Raw genomic sequence first — 24,895 nt, forward strand, 5'->3', positions numbered from 1 at the left:
TCATATTTGGCAATGCTTCCTATCTAATTTTTATACCAAATAAGCCAAATTATGTCATTTTTGGACTTTAGGGGAGCTAATATCTTAAAAGATTAATTAGGTCAGGAAAAGACAGTTTATAAATTGATTTTGGAAAGCTTATAAAGTATCAAAGGTTTAAAAGACTTGATATCATGAAATAGGATCATAGGTCATTGTAAAATAAGTCATTCATTTAACCAAAGTGATCACTCAAGGATTTCAAAAAAAAAAAAAGGCAAAAATCTTCATTCTTTGAGAAAGGAGACATAATTTTCTAAACAAGCCCTAATTAAAACAGCATGATGTCAATTATATTTATTTTTCAAAATTTTATAAACTATGAAATTCTAATTTTGACTGTAAGATATAGCAATATAGCTTCTAAATGTCTTTTATAACCTTTATTAAGGAGTTGGTTAATGCTTCAAGAAAACCTTGTTAATCTGACACAGGGGCCCATATATTGGTCTTACATCAGTGTGCCTTTGACATTGATTAATTTATAGAGAAACTGAACTTACTTTCTCTCTTAAAATCAGCCCTTAAAATCCCACACACCAACCTCTTTCACAATAGTCCCTGGGCCTTGAAGAGTTGAATGGCTTTAATTTCTGGCCCTGTGTCTCAGGGATGCAGTTCATTTTGATTAGCATCTTCTATGGGGCCTGGAGATAAGGCTTTAATTGCTGTCAGTGTTAAGATTTAGCAGGACTTGTCCTTTTAGACCCAAGAATCAAAACCCTGTAACTTAATGTCACAAGTACTTTAGGAGCACATACAGAAAGATACATGGATGTAATAACCTTAATTTAAAAAAAAACTTAATCTCAGTTTTTTATTCCTATGCAAAGCAAAACAATATGAGAACTTGATCATATACAAGTTTGTTTGTTTGTTTTTTAATCTCTTATTGTGATTTACACCAATTGTTCTTGATGTGCTTGGACTTTCTGGTTTGTCCTGAAAGTCCCTCCTTCTTAAACAACCAGTCATTTTGTTTTAGGACTAAATTTATCATATGAAATTCTTTTTTTTTTTTTTTCAGAGTCTTGCTTTGTTGCCCAGGCTCCACTTCTGGGTTCAAGCGATTCTCCTGCCTCAGTCTCCTGAGTAGCTGGATTACAGGTGCACACCACCACGCCTGGCTAATTTTTGTATTTTTAGTAGAGATGGCTTTCGCCATGTTGGCCAGGCTGGTCTCCTGGGACCTAATATCCTGGAATCCACCCACCTCAGCCTCCCAAAGTTTTGGATTACAGACTTGAGCCGCTGTGCCTGACCAAAGATTTTTTTCTCTTATAAAATTATTCTCTTTAAGCTTTCTTAACACACAAAAACCTCTTTATTTTTATAACTTTCTTTACATTTCTGTTATTTCCTGGTTCCTTTTACCTTGTTTTATGTATAACCTTTAAACTGAATTAGACAAAACTTGTTCACTGTTTTTATAAAAGGACGCACTCTTTTATTTTTACCAAGAATGTTTTTCTACAATATAAACTTATTGGAAAATACTCAAATAATGAAATATCAATTATTGAATTTAATATAACCTTAGACTCTAAACTGTGACAAGCTTGTCTACAAGTATTTATCCCCTTACATTTACCTACTTATTTTGTTTATGTGACATATGAAAACTGCGATAGTCATGATTTAAAGTTATGAAACTGCCATAGCAAAATTATAACTGAGACAGTGAAAAAGATATAACCTAACTGATTCCACCTTGCTTCTAACCTCCAAGCTGTCCTTGTTCATTCCTGGGCATAGGCAAAAGTAACTTTGGGAGGTACTTTGTTAATAGTTTAGCTTTGAAACAAAGAGGATAACAGTTCTTTCCCAAAACAAATCTCCTTACTGCCTGTGGACTAGACTGCTTAAAGCTACAGGATTAGAAGTTATGGTAATCTTTCTAAATAATTCAAGATGTAGGTATTATCATTAAACCAATATTAATGTCTTATTTGTTAAAGATTACAGAGCAAAGGTCATTCTGTCTTGGGCTGGGTTTATGGTTTTATAAACCCTTTGCCAAATTTTGACACCTTATAGTATTTGTCAGGGATAAGTATGAAATTACTTGATTAATAAATGCAAACAAAATGTATGCTGGCAATTCTTAGGACATTTCTAATGTTACTTTACCACTAATTTTAAAGCTAGCTTATTTATTAAAGATTTTGCTTAAGTTACATAAACTCGAAAAAGCATTTGACTAGTCTTTTCCTTTGTAATACCTGGTTTAAGCGCTTTTATTTTTAAAGCCAATTAGAGCTCTTTTACATATTTTTAGTAGTGAAACATTGTGTACACAACATGTAAATACATAGACGTATTAGGCATACAGATTCATAAAAACCTTTTTTTTGTTTTTTCCTATCTCAGATTTTCTGATTCTTGATAACCTGTTTCACAACCCTGGGCAGTCATCAGCTAAATAGCCTTAAATTTGCATGTTAAAGGAAACAACTTGGGTGAAAGTCAAATAGCAAAAAAAAAAGATGCAGAGAGAAAAAGTTTGATGTGCTAGAAGGAAATGAAAACAGATTTAATTGCCAATTAAACATAAAATTATAGAAATTATAAAGGTCTTTTAAATACACACACACAGAGATTCTATAGCTTTTACTTCAGAGCTTTTAGCCACGAGGTAAATACAAATTCACTGGCTTGCTAAAAGAACTTGTTTTTATCTTAATAGAAAAGTAACAGCAGATTTAGAGCAGGCAGAAAAGGAAAAAAAAAAAAAATAGAGAAAAAGAGGACTTAGGAACTCTATAGTTTGCAGGTTGACCTTGAAAGGTGCACAAAGACCATATTATTTCCATTTTACATAAACTTTGGCAAGTAGAAGTTGTCATGCACGTCCGTGTGAAGAGACCACCAAACAGGCTTTGTGTGAGCAATAAAACTTTTTAATCACCTGGGTGCAGGCAGGGTGAGTCCGAAAAGAGAGTCAGCGAAGGGAGATAAGGGTGGGGCCGTTTTATAGCATTTGGGTACGTAAAGGAAAATTACAGAGGGGGGTTGTTCTGTGGCGGGCAGGAGTAGGGGGTCACAAGGTGCTCAGTGGGGGAGCTTTTGAGCCAGGATGAGCCAGGAAAAGGAATTTCACAAGATAATGTCATCACTTAAGGCAAGGACGGGCCATTTTCACTTCTTTTGTGGTGGAATGTCATCATTTAAGGCGGGGCAGGGCGTTTGCACTTCTTTTGTGATTCTTCAGTTACTTCAGGCCATCTGGGCATATACGTGCAAGTCACAGGGGATTCGATGGCTTGGCTTGGGCGCAGAGGCCTGACATTCCTGCCTTATATTAATAAGAAAAATAAAATAGTGTTGAAGTGTTGGGGCAGCGAAAAATTTTTTTGGGAGGTGGTATGGAGAGAGAATGGGCGATGTTTCTCAGGGCTGCTTGAAGCGGGATTTGGGGCAGCGTGGGAACCTAGAGTGGGAGAGATTAAGCTGAAGGAAGATTTTGTGATAAGGGGTGATATTGTGGGGTTGTTAGAAGAAATATTTGTCGTATTGAATGACTGGTGATGACCTGGATGCGGTTTTGTACGAATTGAAAAACTAAACGGAAAACACAAGGTAAGAGAAGGAGAAAAAACAGGTATTGAAGGACTAAGAATTGGGAGGACCTAGGACATCTAATTAGAGAGTGCCCAAGGAGGTTCAGCATAGCCTTGCCAGCAAAGATTATTTATTTACTTTAAGAGGGAATTTAGAGTGGCGGTTTGGGATAGCACTAGGAGATATCAGCTGTGATGGCTTGGAGAAGCGGTGTAAACCGGCAGTGTAAACTCGAGCAGGGCATTTATGAGTAGTTGAGAACGGTGAATAGGAGTATGACTAGACAGAAGACGGTAGGGATGAAAGTTTTTTGGGATGCAGTCTAAGTTGATCTGGTGTCTGGAAGGAGACTGGGACCTAATAAAAAGGAGTGTCCACACAGGAGCTCAAATGGGCTGTAACCTATAGCATTCCGAGGACAGGCCTGAATTCTGAGAAAGGAAAGTGGTAAAAGTATTGTCTAGTCCTTTTTAAGTTGGTGACTGAGCTTGGTGAGGTGTGTTTTTAGAAGACTATAAGTCTGTTCTATCTTTCCTGAAGATTGAGGACGGTAAAGGATATAAAGGTTTCACTGAATACTAAGAGCCTGAGAAACTGCTTGGGTGATTTGACTATTAAAGGCTGGTCTGTTATCAGACTATATAGAGGTAGGAAGGCCAAACCAAGGAATTATGTCTGAAATGACAACGGTGGCCTTCTCAGACCCTATGGGAAAGGCCTCTACCCATCCAGTGAAAGTGTCTACCCAGACTAAGAGATATTTTAGTTTTCTGACTTGGGGCATGTGAGTAAAGTCAATTTGCCAGTCCTGGACAGGGGCAAATCCTCAAGCTTAATGTGTAGGAAAGGGAGGGGGCCTGAACAATCCCTGAGGGGCAGTAGAATAGCAGATGGAACTCTGAGAAGTGATCTCCTTTAGGATAGATTTCCATGATGGAAAGGAAATGAGAGGTTCTAAGAGACGGGCTAGCGGCTTGTAACTTACATGGAAGAGGTTATGAAATGATGACAGAATAGAATGGGCCTGTGAGGCTGGAAGGAGATATTTTCCTTGGTCTAAGAACCATTTGCCTTGTGTGGGAAGAGATTGATTGGTGGAACTTTCAGCAGGGGAGTAGGTGGGAGCGGCCGATGTGAAGGAGGAAAACTGCCGTGAGGGATAAAAGGAGGAAAACTGCCGTGAGGGATAAAAGTTGGAACGCTAGTTGCTTTTTTAGCTAACTTGTCAGCATAAGCATTGTCCTGAGCGATGGTTGGGGGAAGAAAATAGATTCTGGAAGTTGTGAGAACTGTAGAGAGTTGAGCATAGTTTGTGATTTTTAGGGCCTCTAACAGTATTAAAGCAGTGGCAGCCGCTGCACGCAGACATGAGGGCTAGGCTAAAACAGTAAGGTCAAGTTGTTTGGACAGAACCCTGATTTTATAGCAGGTCATTCAGAAACAGGCCACAACCTATTTTTTTCAACTGCCATTCAAAGTCAGAGGTAGTCTTATGGGACTGAGCTCTCTGCCTGTAGGATCTGAGACTATCTTCAGGTAGATAGTGCTGGAATTGAATTGGAGGACACCCAGATGGCATGTGGGGAGAAACCCTACACATTTGGCCACAGAAATCTGTATTGATTGTTGTGGTATGAGAGCAGAGCAAAAACAGTTTACGTTTTTTCCACACTCAGGTACTGTTGTAAGCATTAGGGATACAACAGGGAATAAAAGAGCCTAAAGTTCCTACCCTCACGGAACTTAGATTCCAAGGGGAAGCAATAACTGATTCACAAGATACGTAAGTTAAAGATACACTATGTTAGATAGTAAAAAGTTCTAAGGAGAAAAATAAGGCAAGAAGATAATGAGGTACTTGAGAGAGAACTTTGACACTTTAGAAAGGGAAGCCAGGGAAGGCCTGAGGCACAGGGGCTGCCCCTGTTGTTCTGGTATGTGGCCATGGGGTGATTAGGGCAGGTGAGGAGAGGGTAGTTTTTCATTAAAGACCTAAAGAAAGTGAGGATGCTAAGCATGTACCTGTATGAGAAAGAGCATTTCAGGCAAAGGAAACATAAATTCAAGTCTTTGATAGGAAAATGTGCCCAGCATGAATATAAAAGATGCCACTGTGGCTGAAGCAGGGTAAACAAGGAAGAGATCACTAAAGATGAAATCAGAGGCCTAGCTGTATGCATGTAAGACTTTTAAAGTCATAGTAAGGACTTAGGCTTTTATTCTGAATGGGATGGTAAATGAAGGATTTCGAGTAGTCATATTTTATTTTTATTTTATTTTATTTTATTTTATTTTATCTTATTCTTCTATATTTGTTAGAGACAGGGTCTCACCCTGTTGCCCAGGCTGGAGTACAGTGGCGTAATCATAGCTCACTATAACCCTGAACTCCAGACCTCGAGCAATCCTCCTGCCTCAATCTTCCAAAGTACTGGGATTACAGGCATGAGTCACTGTGCCCAACCCTTATATGTGTTTTAAAAAGGTCGTTGTGGTTGTTATGTGGAGGATAAACTTCAGGGGATCCAGGTTAAGTAGGAAGATGAAGCAAAAGGCTACTGCAGTAATCCAAGAGAGATAGGATAGTGTTTGGACCAGGATGGTAGCAACAAGAGTGGTGACAAATGAATGGATTCTAGATGTATTTTGAAATTTTTTTTCACCCAAGCAACTGGAAGAGTAAAGTTGCCTTTAACAAAAATAGGGAAGAGTTTTAGAGGAGTGGATTTGCTGGATGGGGTGAGGGTGATGTGGTGGTGGTGGTGGAGGTTAATGTCAGGAACTTAGTTTTGGACATGCTAAGTTTCAGTTAGTGGTGTCTAGTAGGCAAGCAGATGTATAGAGGAGAGGTCTAGTTAGAGATATACATGTATTTGGGAATAATTTTTGCATAGATTACGTTTAAATCATGGCATTAGATGAGTTCCCAGACTATGAATGTAAATAGAAAAGAGAAGTGCAAGGATGATTGCCACAGAAAAGGGAGGAGGAAAACCAAGCAAAGAGAATGGCCTGCGATCCAAGTTAAAAAAAAAAAAAAAAAAAAAAGAAAAGAATGAACAGCTGGGTCAAATGCTGCAGGTAAGAAAGATGAAAACACTTGAAATGACCATTATTAGAGTTAGTATTGTGGAGGTGATTGGACCTTGGTAATAATCCTTTTGATGGAATGATAAGGGCAAAAGCCTGATCAGACTTTTCAAGAGAGACTCTGTGTGTGTGTGTGTGTGTGTGTGTGTGTGTGTGTGTGTAGAGAGAGAGAGAAGAGGAAACAATAAATAGGAAATCTTTCCCAAGGGGTTGCTATAATTAAAGGAAACATGAATGATTGATAGCTGGAGAGACAGATGAAGTAAAGAGAAGTGTTTTTTGTTTGTTTGTTTAAGATGGTAGAAATAACAGTTTGTTTACATGCTGAAGGTAATAATCTAATAGAGAGAGAAAAACTTATGATGCAGAGAGAGAGCTGCTAGAGCAATGTCCTTGAATAGGCAGAAAAGAAATGGAATCTAGTATGCATGTAGAGGGAGTGACCTAAACTGTAATAATAGAGAATTCATTCAGAATAACAAGAAAGAAACAGAGAATATAGGCACAGATATAGGTAAGTGCATAGATGTGACAGTGCGAGCATGTAGAAGTTACCAGATTGTTTCAGTGTTCTCATTCAGATGGCTGAGAGTGAAAATGTGAGAGGAGGTTTTCATATTTGAAGAAAGAGAAGGTATAAGATAGCCTTAAAGAGTGTAGTAAAACATGGACCGAGAAAATACAGATTGCTGGCACATTAAGGACTCTGATTTAAATAATGATCCATAATTTAAAGTGAGTCCTGTCATCACAGTTGGGTATTTTTCTTCCAGTTTCATTTAGCTGCACAGGTTGAGTTAAAATATAGTGTATTATTACAAAATTTAGGTTATAGTTAGTCTAATAGATCAGGAAGTCATTGCCATTGAAAAAATAGTTTGTTATTCACAGTTCCAAGGAAGAGGGGGCCCACCACACCACAGGGGACTACCCAGAAGTAATGAGGCAGTGTAGACAACTTTAGGATTAGCTACTTTGAATAATTTCAATGGGTTCTGGAGCACAGGAGCTGCCCCTCTTGGTATGACATTTGGCCATGGGGTGATTAGGACAGGTATAATGGCACAGAGGGTGAAAGCCCCATAATGGTGTGGATTCTTGATTGTTTGGTTTGCATTTGACAAGTGCATTCCTGGGAGGAGGACTTCTCTTAGGAAAGAGGATGGAAGGCAAGAACAGAGGCTGGAGGCCAAGACAAGGTAACTTAGGCATAGCATCAGGTTTTCCAGAATAGGGCATGTGTTTGACCCATGCATGTAGGTCAGATGTTACAGCATCAAATTTACATACACTATAAACATGGTTAATATACAGGTATAGGCTCAAAGTAAGAGGATAATTGGAAATAACCACGATTTTGGTTTTGCCAGCAAGTATGCTGAAATGAAGGGAAAGGTATGGTGAGAATGTAAGTAAAGAATGATTATAATAATTAACTATCAATTAAAATAACTAATCATAACCTCAAGAGGGAAGAGATGGCATGAGAAAGATGGTACAGGAATAAAGCATGGTAGAATCAAGGGCCTGAAGGTCATAATAGGGTCGAAGGATTGTTGAAGGATTGGAGTTTGAGAGGGTATGCTGGAAAAATAGGAAGTGCTGATTGACCTTACTAAAGAGAAAAACCACAAGTATGACTATGGGAGTAAGTGTCTGAAGTAGCAAGGCAGGTAAAATTATTTATGTGAGAAGATTTCAAGGAGCTAAGAGGCCAGGGTATTTGAAGGATTACCTTCATGGACATTGAAATGCTCAAGAATTATGCCAGAAGTAGCTATTAGAGATAGAGCCAGTGATTTAGGATATGAAGTCTTCAGAGGATGATAGAAGAGAAAAGTAAATGCCATAAGAAAGTAGAGTACATGTGGTCATTGAAACCATGGAATTTACTCAGGGATAGTGTATATAGTGAGAAATCACATAACTAAGATTTGAGCCTAAACATAATCTGTAAAAGGGGAGCTCAAAGGAAAAGGGAATGGGAGGACCAGATTTTGTAAGGATAGTAGGGCAAAATGTTAAGAAGGAAGAGAATGAGAGAGTTGAAGGTAATGGCAAAAGAGTGAGTCAATTGATAAATTGTGGATTCAAGATTAATAGAGAAAAGAGAAATCTAAAATGTTCTGATTATTTGGTAGAAATGGAAAGGTCAGGAAATTAGAGGTCTCAAGGAGGTTGAAGAATAGGCTAAGGTATGAGAGAAACGAATCTGAGAAGTCAATTTTAAGAAGGAATGGTCAGCTGAAGAAGAAACAGTGAAGCTAGATTGTAGTTACAGAGCAAAAAGAGGAGTCATGTAGTAGGCAGTATTACTGACTAACATTTTAAGAAGTTGGACTGTGAAAGGAAGGAGAGATATAGTAATAGGTAGAGGAAGACATAGTTAAAGGAAGGATTTTTAAGTTGAGGAGATGATTGGGGCATAATTTTGTGCTCACAGGGAAAAGACAGAAAAAAATAAGATAGGAGACGTGGAATTATGGATGGAGAAGTGTCCCTGAGACACCAGTGACAGGTTTCAGAGTTCACATAAAAGGTTAGTCTTAGATAAGAATGGCAACTCTTACTGAGAAAGGAAAAAAAGAGGTAAGTGAGTTTGTGGGAGGTGGGAGAAGAATTTAAAGGAGGTGGCAAAATAATTTGAAGGAGTTTTTACATGATTGTTACTTTTTTTTTTTAGAGATGTTAGGGGTTAAGTTCTTATAGACAGAAGGAGAATAGGGTAGGATACTTAAATGTAAATTGTAATAGTGCACAAATGGAATTCATTCACTCATATATTTTTAAAATATTAAAATGTCCATGGTATACTAGGCATTGTGCTGGGTGCTAGGGATATAGCAGTGAACAAGACCAAGTTCCTGCCTTAAACATGCTTACATTCTCTAGAGGGGTGAACAACAAAATGTCAAGTAATGATAAATGCTATGAAGAAAAATAAAATATGAAAACTGGATTGATCGTTATTTAAACATATTTATTCTTGTCTGATTTTTTATGATTTAAAAAGTAAACGTATTATTTAAAATGTTTGGCAGCATATTTCTTTTTTATAATGTCAGGGAGGATCATCCCCATTTTATAGAAATCCATATTACAGAGTACTAGAAGGGATAAAATGATAAGGTAAGTCCTTGTCTTAAGGAATTGACAGGGTAAATCCAAAAGTGAAAAAATATTTTTTCATGGATATAAATATTTTGATTGTAACTTCTCTTCTTATTAAAAAGGGCACGGTGGCTCATGCCTATAATCCTAGCACTTTGGGAGGCTGAGGCGGGCAGATCACGAGACCAGGAGTTTGAGACAAGCCTGGCCAACATGGTGAAACCCCATCTTTACTAAAAATACAAAAATTAGCCAGGCATGGTGCTGCATGCCTGTAGTCCCAGCTACTTGGGAGGCTAAGGCAGAAGAATCACTTGAACCCAGGAGGTGGAGGTTGCATTGAGCCGAGATCACGCCACTGCACTCCAGCCAGGGTGACAGAGCGAGACTCTGTCTCAAAAAAAAAGAGAAAAGAAAAGTAGTATATAATTCAGGAAGGAACACACTATTCTTTCTCAGGCTTTATTAATCACGTTTAAATCTGCCTATGTAACTGCACTACGCACTCGTGTGCTTACTATGTGCCAGGAACTTCCTAACCACAATACAAAAATTAATTTTTTTAATCCTCATAATAACCTATAAGTTAAGTACTATTATTATCCTCATTTTGCAGACAAAGAAACTAAGACCCAGAGAAGTCAGCATGGACTTAGGATCTGACTACCTGGGTTCAAATCTCAACCATTGTAGGAATGTTTCCCCTTAAAGCCTCTGTGACTTTATATAAAATAACATTAATAGCAACCTCTTGGAATTGTGAGGAGAAAGTGATGTAATATGTGCCAACTCTTTAGAACTATGTTTATACATAATAAGATTTCAAGTAGCTATCATTATTTCTTGTTATATGTTTAGATTGTTCACATGTTTTTAAATGAAAGTCTACTTTTTATTGTTGGTTGATTTTTCTTTTCAATCTTGAATCCTTTGCATTATATTTTAATTTCCTTATACAGGAACATTGCCACACAACCAAAGAAGTCTATTAGCTTTTTTGCTACAATGAAAGCAACTTCAGGGAAAGGATATACTGGTGCAAATCAAAGCAGAATGGCTGTGTCCAAAACCGTGCTTATTCCACCTGAATTGAAAACTGCAGACAAAACAAATCTCAGTATAAAGACAATGCAGGTAATATTCTTAGAATTCTGAGTTTATCTGAAAATGACACCATGAAAAACTCAATTGAAATGTTAAAGATAGAAAATATGCTGCTTTCAGATAATCACTCACTTGTAATTTGGAAACAGATTTTGTTAATTTCTACCACATATTATTCCATACAACATAATACTGACACTTGGCTCTATAACTAGTTATTGATAAGAAGAATATTAGAGTGGAATGAGAAAAGTCTATTCATGACCTTAAGAACTATTTGCTTATGGTATTAATTATATATGTTACAATATCTTTCATTGTTGTCAGCAATATAGTCTTGAAAATATAATAAAATTATTTGTCATAAAGTCAGTTATTGTGCCTCATTAGGAGATTTATAATTAAGAATTAACTCTTTTAAACTTTTAATCAAATGATAACATATATACAGAAAACCATATAATATATAACTTTGAATGGGTTCAGCATTTGTTTAGATGGGACATTAAAAGAAGAGTCCATAAAAGATAAAATTCGTAAGTTGGACTTCATCAAAATTAAAACTTTTTCTCTGTCAAAGACATTGATAACAGAATACAAAGAAATGTGACACACTGGGGAAAATTATTTACAAAGTATATTTTGATAAAGTACTTATAACTAAAACGTATAAACAACCTTCAAAGCAATATTAAGACAACCCAATTTTTAAAAATTAGCAAAATGTTTGAACTAACACTTCAGCAGAATAGATAAACAGATAGCATGGGAGCACATGAAAAGATGATCAGTATTAATTAAAAACCATACAACACTGCCACGTAGCTATTAGAATGGCTAAAATTAAAAGACTGATCATATCAAGTATTGACAAGTATGTGGAGGAACTAAAACTCTCACATGGCTGGTAGACATGGAAAATAGAAAACAATTATTCGTCAACTTATTAAGTGTTAACATATACCTACTATATCATCCAGCTATTCCATGTCTAGGTATTTACCAAGAGAAAAGAAAGTATATGGTTGTATAAACACTACTACATGAATGTTTATAGTACCTTTATATATAATGGTGGAAAACTAAACCCTCATTTTATTAAACAAATACGATATATTTGCACATATGTATTTCACTTACTTATGTGTATATATATACATATACATATATATGAATACACGCATATAAATATATATGCATGTGTATACAAATAAAGTATATTTCATTTATTTATAAAAAATTATTTTCTCCAATGGTGAAAATATTTATTATACATGTATATTTTCTCCAATGGTGAAAATATTTATTATACATGTATATTTTCTCCAATGGTGAAAGACTGAAAGCATCTCTCCTAAGGTCCAAGAACAAAAGAAGGATGCCTGCTTTTACCACTTCTCTTCAACATAGTAGTGGCGGTCCTAGCCAGGGCAATTGGGCAAGAAAAAGAAATAAAAGGCATCCAGGTGGGCATGGTGGCTCACGCCTTTAATCCCAGCACTTTGGGAGGCCAAGGCGGGCGGATCACTTGAGATCAGGAGTTTGAGACCCTCCTGGCCAACATGGTGAAACCCTGTCTCTACTAAAAATACAAAAAAATCAGCCACCCGTCATGGCAGGTGCCTGTAATCCCAGCTACTTGGGAGGCTGAGGCAGGAGAATCACTTGAAACTGGCAGGCAGAGGTTGCAGTGAGCAGAGATAGCACCACACTCTGTCTCAAATTAAATAAATAAAAGGCACCCAAATCGGAAAGGAAGAAGTAAAGTTCTCTCTGATGTGATCTTATGTGTAGAAAACTAAAAATTACACAGACACACACACAACTAAAAAATGAATTCTGCAAAGTTGCAGGATAGAAAATCAACAAAACAAATTAGTTGCATTCCTAACAATGAATTTCCAAAAAGGAAATTAAGAAAAAGATTGCATTTACAATAGCATCAACAATAATAAAATACTTAGGGATAAATTTAACCAAGAGGCCAAAGATTTGTATACTGAAAACTACAAAACACAAAAGAAAGGAAAGAATACACCAGTAAACGGAAAAAACATTTCTTGTTCGTAGATTGGAAGGCATAACAGTGTTAGGATGTCAATACTACCTAAGTGACTTACAGATTCAATACATTCCCTACCAAAATCCCAGTGATATTTTTTCAGAAGTAGAAAAACCTATCCTAAAACGTATATGAAATATCAAGAGATGCAAATAGCCCAAACAATCTTGAATAAGAAGAACAAAGTTGGAAGTCTCATACTTCCTGATTTTAAAACTTATTACAAATCTGTAGTAATCAAAACAGGGTGGTAGTAGAATAAAGACAAACATACAGTATAGACCAATGGAATGGAATGACCCAGAAATAAAATTTCACATATATGGTCAAATGGTTTTGACAAAGAAGCCAAGACTGTACAATGGAGAAAAGACAGTTTTGTCAACAAATCTTGTTGGGACAACTGGATATCCGCATGAAAAAGAATGAAGTTGGATCCTTACCTTATACCATCTACAAAAATAAACTCAGAATGGATCAAAGACCCCAAATAAGAGCTAACTCTATAAAACTCCTAGTGGAAAACAGGGAAAAGAAATTATTTGTCAACAATTTCTTGCATATGACACCAAAAGCATATGCAGCTAAAGAAAAAATATATATATTGGGCTACATTAAAATTAGAAACTTCTGTCTATCAAAAGACGTTAACAGAGTGAAAAAACCCACAGGATGGTAGAAAATATTTGCAAATTATATATTTGATAAGGTGCTAATAACCAGAATATGTAAATAACTACAAATTAACAACAAAGAAACAGCCCAATTAAAAGAATGGGCAAAGAACTTGATTAGATATTTTTACAAAGAAGATGCACAAATAACCAACAAACACAGGAAAAGATACTCAACATCACTAAGCATTAGAAAATGAAAATCAAAATCACAGTAAGACACTACTTCATACCCCTTATGACGGCTACTATTAAAATAAAAAGTGTTGGTAAGACATGGAGAAATTGAAACCCTTGCATACTGTTGGTGGATTGTGAAATGGTGTGGCCACTGTGAAAAATGGTATTGTAGGGCCAGGCATGGTGGCTCACACCTGTAATCTCAGCACTTTGAGAAGCTGAGGCAGGAAGATTACTTGACGCCAGGCTCAGCACTTCGGGAGGCTGAGGCAGGAGGATTGCTTGAGGTCAGGAGTTTGAGGCCAGCCTGAACAACATAGCAAGACCCCATCTCTATAAGAAGATAAAAAAATAAATTAGCCAGGTGTGGTGGCAAGAGCCTGTAGTCACAGATGCTCAGGAGAATCACTTGAACCCAGAATTTCAAGACTACAGTGAGCTATGATCGTGCTACTGCACTCTAGCCTGAATGACAGAGCTATATCCTGTCTCAAAAGAAAAAAGGAAAGAAAAACAGTATTGTGGTTCCTCCAAACCTTAAAAGTAGAATTACTATATGATTCAGGAAGGAGTATATATCAAAAGACTTAAAAGCAGAGTTTCAAACAGATATTTGTACAACCATCTTCATATCAGCATTATGCACAATAGCTAAAAGGTGAAAGCAACTAAAGTCCTCATCAACAAATGACTGGATACACAAAATGTGGTATATACACACAATGAAATATTCAACCTTAAAATGTAATGAAACATCATTAATGAAATTACAATCTACATTAGAAAAATATTCACTAATAGAAATAATGTACTATTGTGATAGTGATATGTAAATAATCAATAAAAGAAGAAATTAAAAGGAAAATCAGAAAATACTCCGAGATGATAATCAAGACACAACATACCAAAGCTTATGGGATACAGCTAAAGCACTGCTTAGAGGGAAATTTATAGATATACATTTGTATTAGAAAGAAGAAAGATCTCAAATAACTTACCCTTCCAACTGAAGAAACTGGAAAAAAAAAAAGAGTGAATAACACAAAATAACATGAAATAAGCAGAAGGAAGGAAATAAAAAATATTTGGGTGGACATTAATGAAATCTTGAATAGAAAAACAATAGAGAAAATCAATGAAATCGAAAGCTGGTTCTTTAAAAAGATCAACAAAATTGACAGAAAAGACATTTTTTAAAAATCCAGCATCTTTTCATGACATAAACATGCAACAAACTAGGAATAGAAGGGAATTTCCTCAATCTGATAAAGGATTTGCAAAAACCCCACAGCTTACATTATATTTAATCACAGTTAATCTCCTTATGATCAGGAACAAGACAAGTCCTTGCATTGCTATTCAACATTACCGTGGAGGTTCTAGGCATGGAAATTAGACAAGAAAAAGAAAAGGCATCCAGGTTGGAAAGTAAGAGGTAAAAACATCTCTATTTGTAGATGACATGATGTTATATATACAGACTCATAAGGAATTCACTAAAAAACGATAAGGACTTGCAAATGAGTTTTGTAAGTTTGCCGGATACATGATCAATATACAAATAAATTGTATTTCTAGACGTGTGCATAGAACCATTTGAAAATTAAGAATAATTTATTTCTCAATAGCATCAAAAACAGTAAAATACTTACGAATAAATGTAATAGAAGAAGTGCAAAATGTATGCTCTGAAAACTGTAAAACATTATTGAAAGAAATTAAATAAGATCTAATTAAATGGGAAAGTATCCCATGGTCATGATCAAAAGACCTACTATTGTTAAGATTGTTATACTCCCCAAACTGATCTGTAAACTTAACACAATTGTTATCAGAATTCCAACTGACTTCTTTCTACAAACTGACAACTGATTCTAAAATTCATATGGGGCCAGGAGCAGTGGCTCATGCCTGTGATCCCAGCACTTTGGGAAGCCAAGGTGGGTGGATGACCTGAGACCAGGAGTTCGAGACCACCCTGAACAACATGGTGAAACCCCATCTCTACTAAAAATACCAAGTTAGCCGGGTGTGTTGGCGCATGCCTGTAATCCCAGGTACTCGGGAGGCAGAGGCAGGAGAATTGCTTGAACTTGGGAGGCAGAGACAGTAGAATCGCTTAAACTTGGGAGGCAGAAGTTGCAGTGAGCCAAGATTGCACCATTGCACTCCAGCCTGGGCAACAAGAGCAAAACTGTCTCAAAAATAAAATAAAATAAAATCCATATGGGATCATAGGGGACCCAGCAGAGCCAAAATCATCCTGAAAAAGAACAAAGTAGGACGATTCACACTTCGCTGTTTCAAAATTTACGAAGCAATAGTAATCAAAATAATTTGTTGTTGGCACAAAGATAGATACGTAGATCAATGGGATACAATTGAGAGTTCAGAAATAAACCCATTTACCTAAAGTCAACTGATTTTTTATGAGTGCTGAGATCATTCACTGGGGAAAGGATATTCTGTTGAACAAATTGTGCCAGGATAACTGGATTGACACCTGGAAAAGAATGAACTTAGACCCTTACCTCATATTTTCAAGCTAATTCAAAGAGCTAAAACTGTAACACTCTTAGAAGAAAACATAGGGGTAAATTTTTATGACCTTGGATTTGGCATAGGCTTCTTATATGTGACACTCAAAGCATACGTAACAAAAGAAAAGTAGACAAATTTGACCTTACGAAAATTTTTAAATGTTTGTATCAAAAACATATACAGAGTGAAAAGATAACCCACAGAAATAGAAAATACTTGTGAAACATGTATCTGATAAGAGCTTGTATCATATATAAAGAACTCTTATAATTCATGAATAAAGACAAATAATTGAATATTGATCATACAATCTGAATGTTCGTTTCTTAAGAAAATACATACAAATGATCAAAAAACATATGAAAATATGGTGGACATAGTTAGAGAAATCGAAATCAAGCCCACAATGATACATTCACTTTATACCCACTAAGATGGCTAGAATCAAAGAGTAACATAACAAGTGTTAGAAGTGAAGAAAGCAGAACTCTCATACACTGCTTGTGGGAATATAAATTGGCCATGTTGTAAAATAGTTTGGAAGTTCCTCAAGAGGTTAAACAGTGATACCATATGAACAGCAATCCTCCTCCTAGGTATATACACCCAAGAGAAATAAAATATATTTCTACACAAAAAGGTATACACAAATGTTTCTAGTAGCATTATTCGTAGTAGACAAAAGGTGGAAACAACTCAAATGTCTGTCAATGGAAAAGTGGCTAAAGAAAATGTTGTATAGCCATACAATAGAATATTATTCAACCATAAAAAGGAATGAAGCACTGATGCATGAATCTTGAAAATATGCTAAGTGAGACAAGCCAGTCACAAAATACTGCACAGTATATGATTCCATTCACTATCAAACTCCCAAATAGGGAAGTCTATAGAGACATGAAGATACTCGTGGTGGCCTGGGGCTGGGAGCAGAGATGTTAGGGGACTATCTTAATATGTTTTCTGTTGTTATGATGTAACTGAATGCTCAATACTGGGTAATTTATAAAGCAAAGAAATGTATTTCTGACATTTCTCAAGGCTGAGAAGTCCAGGGTCAAGTGGACACATCTGGTGAGGATCTCCTTGCTAGTGGAGGACTCTGCAGGGTCCTGGGGTAGAGCAGGATATTACATGGTGAGGAGTGCTCACAAGAGATGGAGAAACTGACTTTTATAACAGACCCCTCTCATGATAACTAATCCACTCCCTTGGTAACCTACTGACCCATTCATCCATGAATGGATTAATCCCTTGATCCAGTCACCTCCCAAAAGTCCCACCTCTCAATACTATTGCATTAAGGACCAAGTTTCCAGCATAACTTAGAGACACATTTAAACCATAACTTTCTGCCTTTGGCCCCCAAATTCACATCCTTCTCACATGTAAAACACATTAATTCCATCCCAATAGCCCCAATGCCTTAAATCATTCCAACATCAACTCAAAAGCCCAGAGTCTTACCTGTGAGCCTGTGAAATCAAAACAAGCTATTTACTTCCAAGATACAATGGTTGGACAGACATGGGGTATACATTCCCATTCTGAAAGGGAGAATAGGCCAGAAGTCATAGGTCCCAAAAAAGTCTGAACTCAGCAGAGCAAACATTAAACCTTAAAGCTGGAGAATAGTATCTTTTGACTCCATGTACTGCCTTCTGGACACACTGGTGCAGGGATTGGGCCCCCAAGGCCTTGGGCATCCCTGACTCTATGACTTTGCTGGGGTCAGTCTACACTACAGCTTTCCCAGGCTGGCTTTGCAGGCTGATAGCTCTGCAGTTCTGGGGTCCTGTGGCAATCCTGCTCCCATGTCTCCACTAGGCATTACCCTTTAGGGGCCTTCTGCAGTAGTTTTGCCCCTGTGATAATCTCTGCATAGACTCCCAGGCCATCTGATACATTCATTGGAATTAAGATGGATCTTAATTCCTCCACAGCTTTTGCTTTCTGTAAGCCTGCAGAATTAATGCCATGTGGATGCTGCCAAGGCTTATGATTCACATCTTCTGGAGTAGTGGGTATAGCCCCAATGGGGGTCACTTGTGCCACAGCTGGGGTGGCTGACTCCTTGCCAAAATTTGGGGACCCAAGGTAGTCCTGGGTAGTGAGCTCTTGAAGGGCACTCAGGGCCTGTCCCCTGAAACCATTCTGCCCTCCTAGATCTCTGGGCCTGTGTTGGGATGAGCCACCTAGAAAATCGTTGAAACACTTTTGGAGTCTTCTTCCACTATCTTAATGATTCTTTCCATCTGTACTAAACTCCTTTGCAAATGGTCTCTGGGCCACACCCTTGGTTCATTACATGGCCAGGCTAAGACTTTTCCAAATCTTTCTGCTTTGCTTCCCTTTTGATTATAAATTTTTTTTTTTAAATCTCATCCCTTTGTTCTCAAATCTCACTGTAAGTAAGCAAAAGCAACCATGCAGCATCTTGAACACTTTGCTTAGATATTAATATTTCTTTTGCCAGGTATCCTAGTTTGTCATGCTTAAATTTTGGCTTCCATAAATTCTGCCAAGTTCTTTACTACTTTATAACAAAGACAGCGTTTATTCCAGTTTCTAATAAGAATTTCTCATTTCTGTCTGAGACCCCATCAGAAGTCTTTACTGTTCCTAATTCTACCAGTATTCTGTTCACAACCACTGAAGCAATTAAAAAGATTCAGACTTTCTTTAGTCTGCTCTTCTGAGCCCTCACCAGAATCACCCTTAATGCTGTTTATGGCAATGCAGCCTTTTTCTAGACTGCTTCTCCAAGTTCTTCTAGCCTCTATCCATTACTCAGTTCCAAAGCCACTTCTACATTTTCAGGTGTTTGTTATTAGTCCCACTTCTTGGTATTAATTTTTTTAGTTTGTTTTCTGTTTCTGTAAATGAATACCTGATACTGGGTACTTTATAAACAAAAGAATATTGTTTCTTATAGTTCTGGAGGCTAGGATGTCCAGGGTCAAGGAACCACATCTGGTTAGGGCCTTGTTGCTAGTGGGGACTCTGCAGAGAGCTAAGGTGGTGCAGGGTATCGCATGGTGAGGGGAGTTTATGAGAGAGGGAAACTGGCCTTCCTAACAGACTTCTCTTGTGATAACTAAACCACTCCCTTGATAACCCATTTATCCATTAATCCATGAATGGATTAATCCATTTGTGAGGACAACCTTTCATTACACAGTCACCTCCCAAAGTCGAAGCTCTCAACACTGCTGCATTGGGACCACATTTCCAACACATGAACTTTTGGTGCACACACTTAAACCATAGCAGGGATCATAATGGACACAGAGTATTTTCTTGAAGTGTAAAAAGTTTCCAAAATTGGCCGGGCGCGGTGGCTCAAGCCTGTAATCCCAGCACTTTGGGAGGCCGAGACGGGCGGATCACGAGGTCAGGAGATCGAGACCATCCTGGCTAACACGGTGAAACCCTGTCTCTACTAAAAAATACAAAAAACTAGCCGGGCGAAGTGGCGGGCGCCTGTGGTCCCAGCTACTCGGGAGGCTGAGGCAGGAGAATGGCGTAAACCCGGGAGGCAGAGCTTGCAGTGAGCTGAGATCCGGCCACTGCACTCCAGCCTGGGCGACAGAGCCAGACTCAGTCTCAAAAAAAAAAAAAAAAAAGTTTCCAAAATTAATTTTAGTGCACATATATGTGAATATATTAAAAACTATTGAATTAAAAAGCAATTTAAAGTCCCAGCTACTCGGGAGGCTGAGGCAGGAGAATGGCGTAAACCCGGGAGGCGGAGCTTGCAATGAGCCGAGATTGTGCCACTGCGCTCCAACCTGGGCGAAAGAGCGAGACTCCGTCTCAAAAAAAAAAAAAAAAAAAAAAAAAAAAAGATAATTCCAGATTCAGATGACTTCAATTGTGGTATGTGTCAAACACACATAGATGAAAACAGAACACTGAAAGTGGGTATATTCCAGAACTCATTTTATGAGGCTAGCATTACCTTGATATTAAAACCTGAATACAGTATGAGAAGCAAATATTATATTCCAATTTCACTTGCAAGCATAGAGAAATCCTCAATAAAATATTATTCAATAAAGTTCAGTAACAACAACAACAACAAAATGCCTAATACATCATAAGGAAGCTTGGTCTATGTCAAGAAATCAAGATTGGTTTAACATTTAAAAACCCTTAGTGTAATTTACCACATTAACAGCTTAATGTGGTAAAAAAGCATGTGATCATTTCAATATAGACAAAGTATCTGATAACATTTAATATTCATGATTTTAAAAATTCTTACGAAACTGAGAATCACAAGGAACTTTAAAAATCTTATTTAGGCTACCTATAAAATCCTACAGTAGTGATCATATCAAATGGTGAAGCATTTCAAAAAAGAGCCCCCTTTAATCCAGCATTCTTGGAAGTCAGTTCAAATTGGTGAGAAAATGAAATGGGATGTATAAGAATTGGAAAGGAAGAAAGAAAACATTGAATATTTGTGGATTGAATATTTACTAGCAACAAATAGTTCAACAATTAGATTTCTTTTATTTGAAAAAAAACTTTTTTAGAGATGAGTCTTGCTCTGATTGTGCAGACTGAAAGTGTGGTGGCACAATCATAGCTCACTATATCCTCAAATTCCTGGGCTTGAGCAATCCTCTTGCCTTAACCTCCCATGTGGCATGGGCTACAGGTGTGTGCCACCATTCCCAGCTAATTTTCTCAAAGTTTTGGTAAAGACGAGATTCTGCTGTGTTGTCCAGGCTGGTCTCGAACTCCTAGCCTCAAGCAGTCCTTCTGCCTTGACCTCCCAGAGCGCTGGGATTACAGGGATTGAGCCATTGTGCCCATCCAGAAATTAGACATTTTAAAATGGTACAATTTATAATAGCACTAAGATTTATCAAGCACTTGTGGAAAAATATAACAAAAGATGCATATACCAATATTTCTTTTTTTTTTTTTTTTTGAGACGGAGTCTCGCTCTGTTGCCCAGGCTGGAGTGCAGTGGCCGGATCTCAGTTCACTGCAAGCTCCCCCTCCCGGGTTTACGCCATTCTCCTGCCTCAGCCTCCTGAGTAGCTGGGACTACAGGCGCCCGCCACCTCGCCCGGCTAGTTTTTTGTATTTTTTAGTAGAGACAGGGTTTCAGTGTGTTAGCCAGGATGGTCTCGATCTCCTGACCTCGTGATCCGCCCGTCTCGGCCTCCCAAAGTGCTGGGATTACAGGCTTGAGCCACCGCACACGGCCGCATATACCAATATTTCTAAACCATAGAAGTTTATTGGAAGACATTAAAGAGGACCAAAACAAAAGGAGATAGACATGTGTGCATAGAAAACAATATTTTAAGATCAATTATCCTAAATTTTGATTTATAGATTCTTTGCAATTTTAATCAAAATCTCAAGTTTTAAAGTTTTTTTTCTTTCCAGAAACTTTTCAAGATAATTCTAAAATTTATATGGAAATGCTAGAGGCTAAAAATAGCCAAGATACTTGCATAAAAACTCAGTGGAAGCACTTGCTTTCCTAGATACCAGGCTTAATAAAACACATAATATTAGCAAATTAGAGAGCCTTCGCATGACCTGAATACATATAAACACTTATTTTATAATAAATGTGAACTGCAGAGTAATGGGGAAAGGACAGGATTTTCAAAAACTCTTGTTGAGACAATTGGGTATTATTATGAAACAAAAATATATTGGCTTTCTTTCTTATCCTATATATAAAATTAGTTGTGGGTATATTATATACTTAAATATGAAAAGCAACATATAGGACTTCAGGGCTGGTTATGTTTTTTTAAAGGAGACATCTAAAGCACAACCCTTAATGGAAAACATGATACATTTGACTACGTTAAAAAAGCTCATATTCATCAAATATACCATAAAGAAAATGAAGCCACAGAGTGAAAGAAGACATTCGCAGCTCATACAACTGAAAGGACTCATCCGTTACCAATAATAAAAAAGTCTCAATACAATGTGTGCAAAGGACTTGAATAGGAAATTCTCCCCCTCCAAACGGAAATCAAAATGGGAATAAATATATAAAAGGAGTTCGACTGTATCAATATCACTGTTTTCTGCCTCCACATTTTGTCCCACTGGAAGGTTTTTTTGGGGCAGTAATATGCATAGAGCCGTCATCTCTTTTAACAATGTCATCTTCTAGAGTACCCACTGAAGGACCTGATCGAGGCTGTTTTACAGTTAACTATTTTTTTTAATAAATGAAAGGAGTACACTCTAAAATAATAAAAAGTTTAGTAAGCATATAAACCAGAAGCATAATTTATTATTATCAAATATTTACTGTGCATAATTGTATTGCTATACTTTTATATGACTGGCAGTGCAGTAGGTTTGTTTATATGAGCATCACTTACAGATTCGCGAGTAATGTGTTGTGCTATGACATTATGATGACTGTGATGTCACTAGGTGATATAGGAACTTTTCAGTTCTGTTATAATGTCATGGTACCACTGTCATATATGTGATCCATTGTTGACTGAATCATTTTGTGGTGCAGAACTATAAACCAAAAGCATATAATAACTAGGGAAATGCCTATTAATGAAATGTTAAGTGAAAAATAGTGAGTTTTCTTTAAAACGTGTACATAACAATTTACATGCACCAAAATATTAACAATCTGGATGAATTATCTTTCCACCTTTCTGATTTTCCAAAAGTTAATATATATTAATTATATGTAGATAAAACACAAATAATATTTTAAGAAAGTTTTTGCATAGTTAAGAAACTTTCTAAGCATGACATTTTAAAGCATCCAATTTTTCATGTTTATCCTATTGTAGGAACATTATGCTTATCTTTTTTCTACCATATTTGTTTCTATTTTCTAGCAGTTGTTGTTTAGAAGCCCTGTCTTTTTTAGTTACTTCATTTTAAATAACCATTTTTAACAGGTGTTTGACATAAATGGAACTGATGTTACTCCTCGACCTCTTTACCATCCAGATCCACTTACTGGTACAGCAAAGCCAAATAAACTCTTGACATCACAAGAAGGATCACTTGGACCAGAATTTATATCTTCCCATAGCCTTTATCAGAATACAATAAATCCTAGTATGTTAGGGCAGTTTACAAGGTAGAGTATACTATTATATAGTTCCTTTTTTCTATCATATATATTGCCTTTTCATTTAAATTGCACATATGTATCTTAGATATCAGTTGTCTCCAGTCTCCCAATCTTTCTCTCTCTCTCTCTTTCTTTCTTTCTTTTTCTTTCTCTTTCTTTCTTTCTTTCTTTCTTTCTTTCTTTCTTTCTTTCTTTCTTTCTTTCTTTCTTTCTTTCTTTCTTTCTTTCTTTTTCTTTCTTTCTTTCTTTCTTTCTTTCTTTCTTTCTTTCTCTCTCTCTCTCTCTTTCTTTCTTTCTTTCTTTCTTTTCTTTTCTTTCCCTTCCTTCCTTCCTTCTTCCTTTCCTTTCCTTCCTTTTCCTTTTCCTCTTCTTTCCTTTTTTTTTTTTTTTGACGAGTTTCACTCTTGTTACCCAAGCTGGAGTACAGTGGTGCCATCTGGGCTCACTGGAACCTCCACCTCCTGGGTTCAAGCTATTCTCCTGCCTCAGCCTCCTGAGTAGCTGGGATTACAGGTGTCCCCCCACCATGCCTGGCTAATTTTTTGTATTTTTAATAGAGACGGGGTGTCAGCATGTTAACCAGACCGGTCTCGAACTCCTGACCTCAGGTGATCCACCCGCCTAGGCCTCCCCAAATGCTGGGATTACAGGCATGAGCCACCGAAGTTTTAATTATCATCCTAATGTTCCATCTCTACATTCCTCTCATGTTTTAAATTAAATGCAGAGTTCTTAATGTCTTAAGAGTTCCCATATACTCACAACAAAACATTTGTGGAAAATACATGTATTTCACTCAAGACTTCCTGAGCAACCAAAAGATGGGATTAAAATCACATACAATTAATTTCAAATTCCCATTAGACATTTTTCTTCAGGTTTCTTCGGCTTCTTTTGAGCTGCATTTTATGGGAAGAGGTGGCTTCCCTTTTTTCCCCTCCTCTCCCATGCAAATCTCTGTTTTCCTAGAGTTTGATTTCTCTCTTATTTTATAATACACAGCAATTATATGCTTCTCTGGAGCTTGCCTCTGAATTTGCCTACAAAAATACAGCAGTACCTGGTAAAACAAGATATTCCAATAAACTTTACATCTTGTTTTGATGGGCAGTTGAGACTATAAATAGAAACAAAAAAGAAAGTATGTAATACCACGGAGTAGTGTTAAGTTCATATGTTTAAGGAAATTATTTTTGGATTCTTCCATTGATTTCCTTCTGAATACATATATTTTAGTTAAACCTTGAGAAAGCCTTTATAAAATGAAATAAATCACATTTTTAAGATGACATTTGAGTAGTGAACAGAAACCAAGTGAAAAACGAAAGGAAGAGTATTCCAGGCTAAGGCTCTGAAGTTAGAGAGCTCCTAAGATTGAGGAACTAAAAAAAAAAGTAAAGGAAGACTAATAATGAAGATGAATGTGCTGGGTAG

The 24,895-nt window shown here is 36.9% G+C and overlaps 1 protein-coding gene across 1 annotated transcript in view; it reads left to right on the forward strand.

The window, feature by feature from the left end:
* The window catches only part of DNAI4 (dynein axonemal intermediate chain 4), a 106,335-nt gene that overhangs the window by 7,947 nt on the left and 73,493 nt on the right, over positions 1–24,895 (forward strand). The window contains 2 exon segments of the mRNA XM_005543105.5: positions 10,761–10,935; positions 23,283–23,467. Of these exon segments, the coding sequence (XP_005543162.3) occupies positions 10,761–10,935; positions 23,283–23,467 (360 nt within the window).

Source organism: Macaca fascicularis, chromosome 1 (assembly GCF_037993035.2).
Source record: "Macaca fascicularis isolate 582-1 chromosome 1, T2T-MFA8v1.1".
Lineage (NCBI taxonomy): Eukaryota > Metazoa > Chordata > Mammalia > Primates > Cercopithecidae > Macaca > Macaca fascicularis.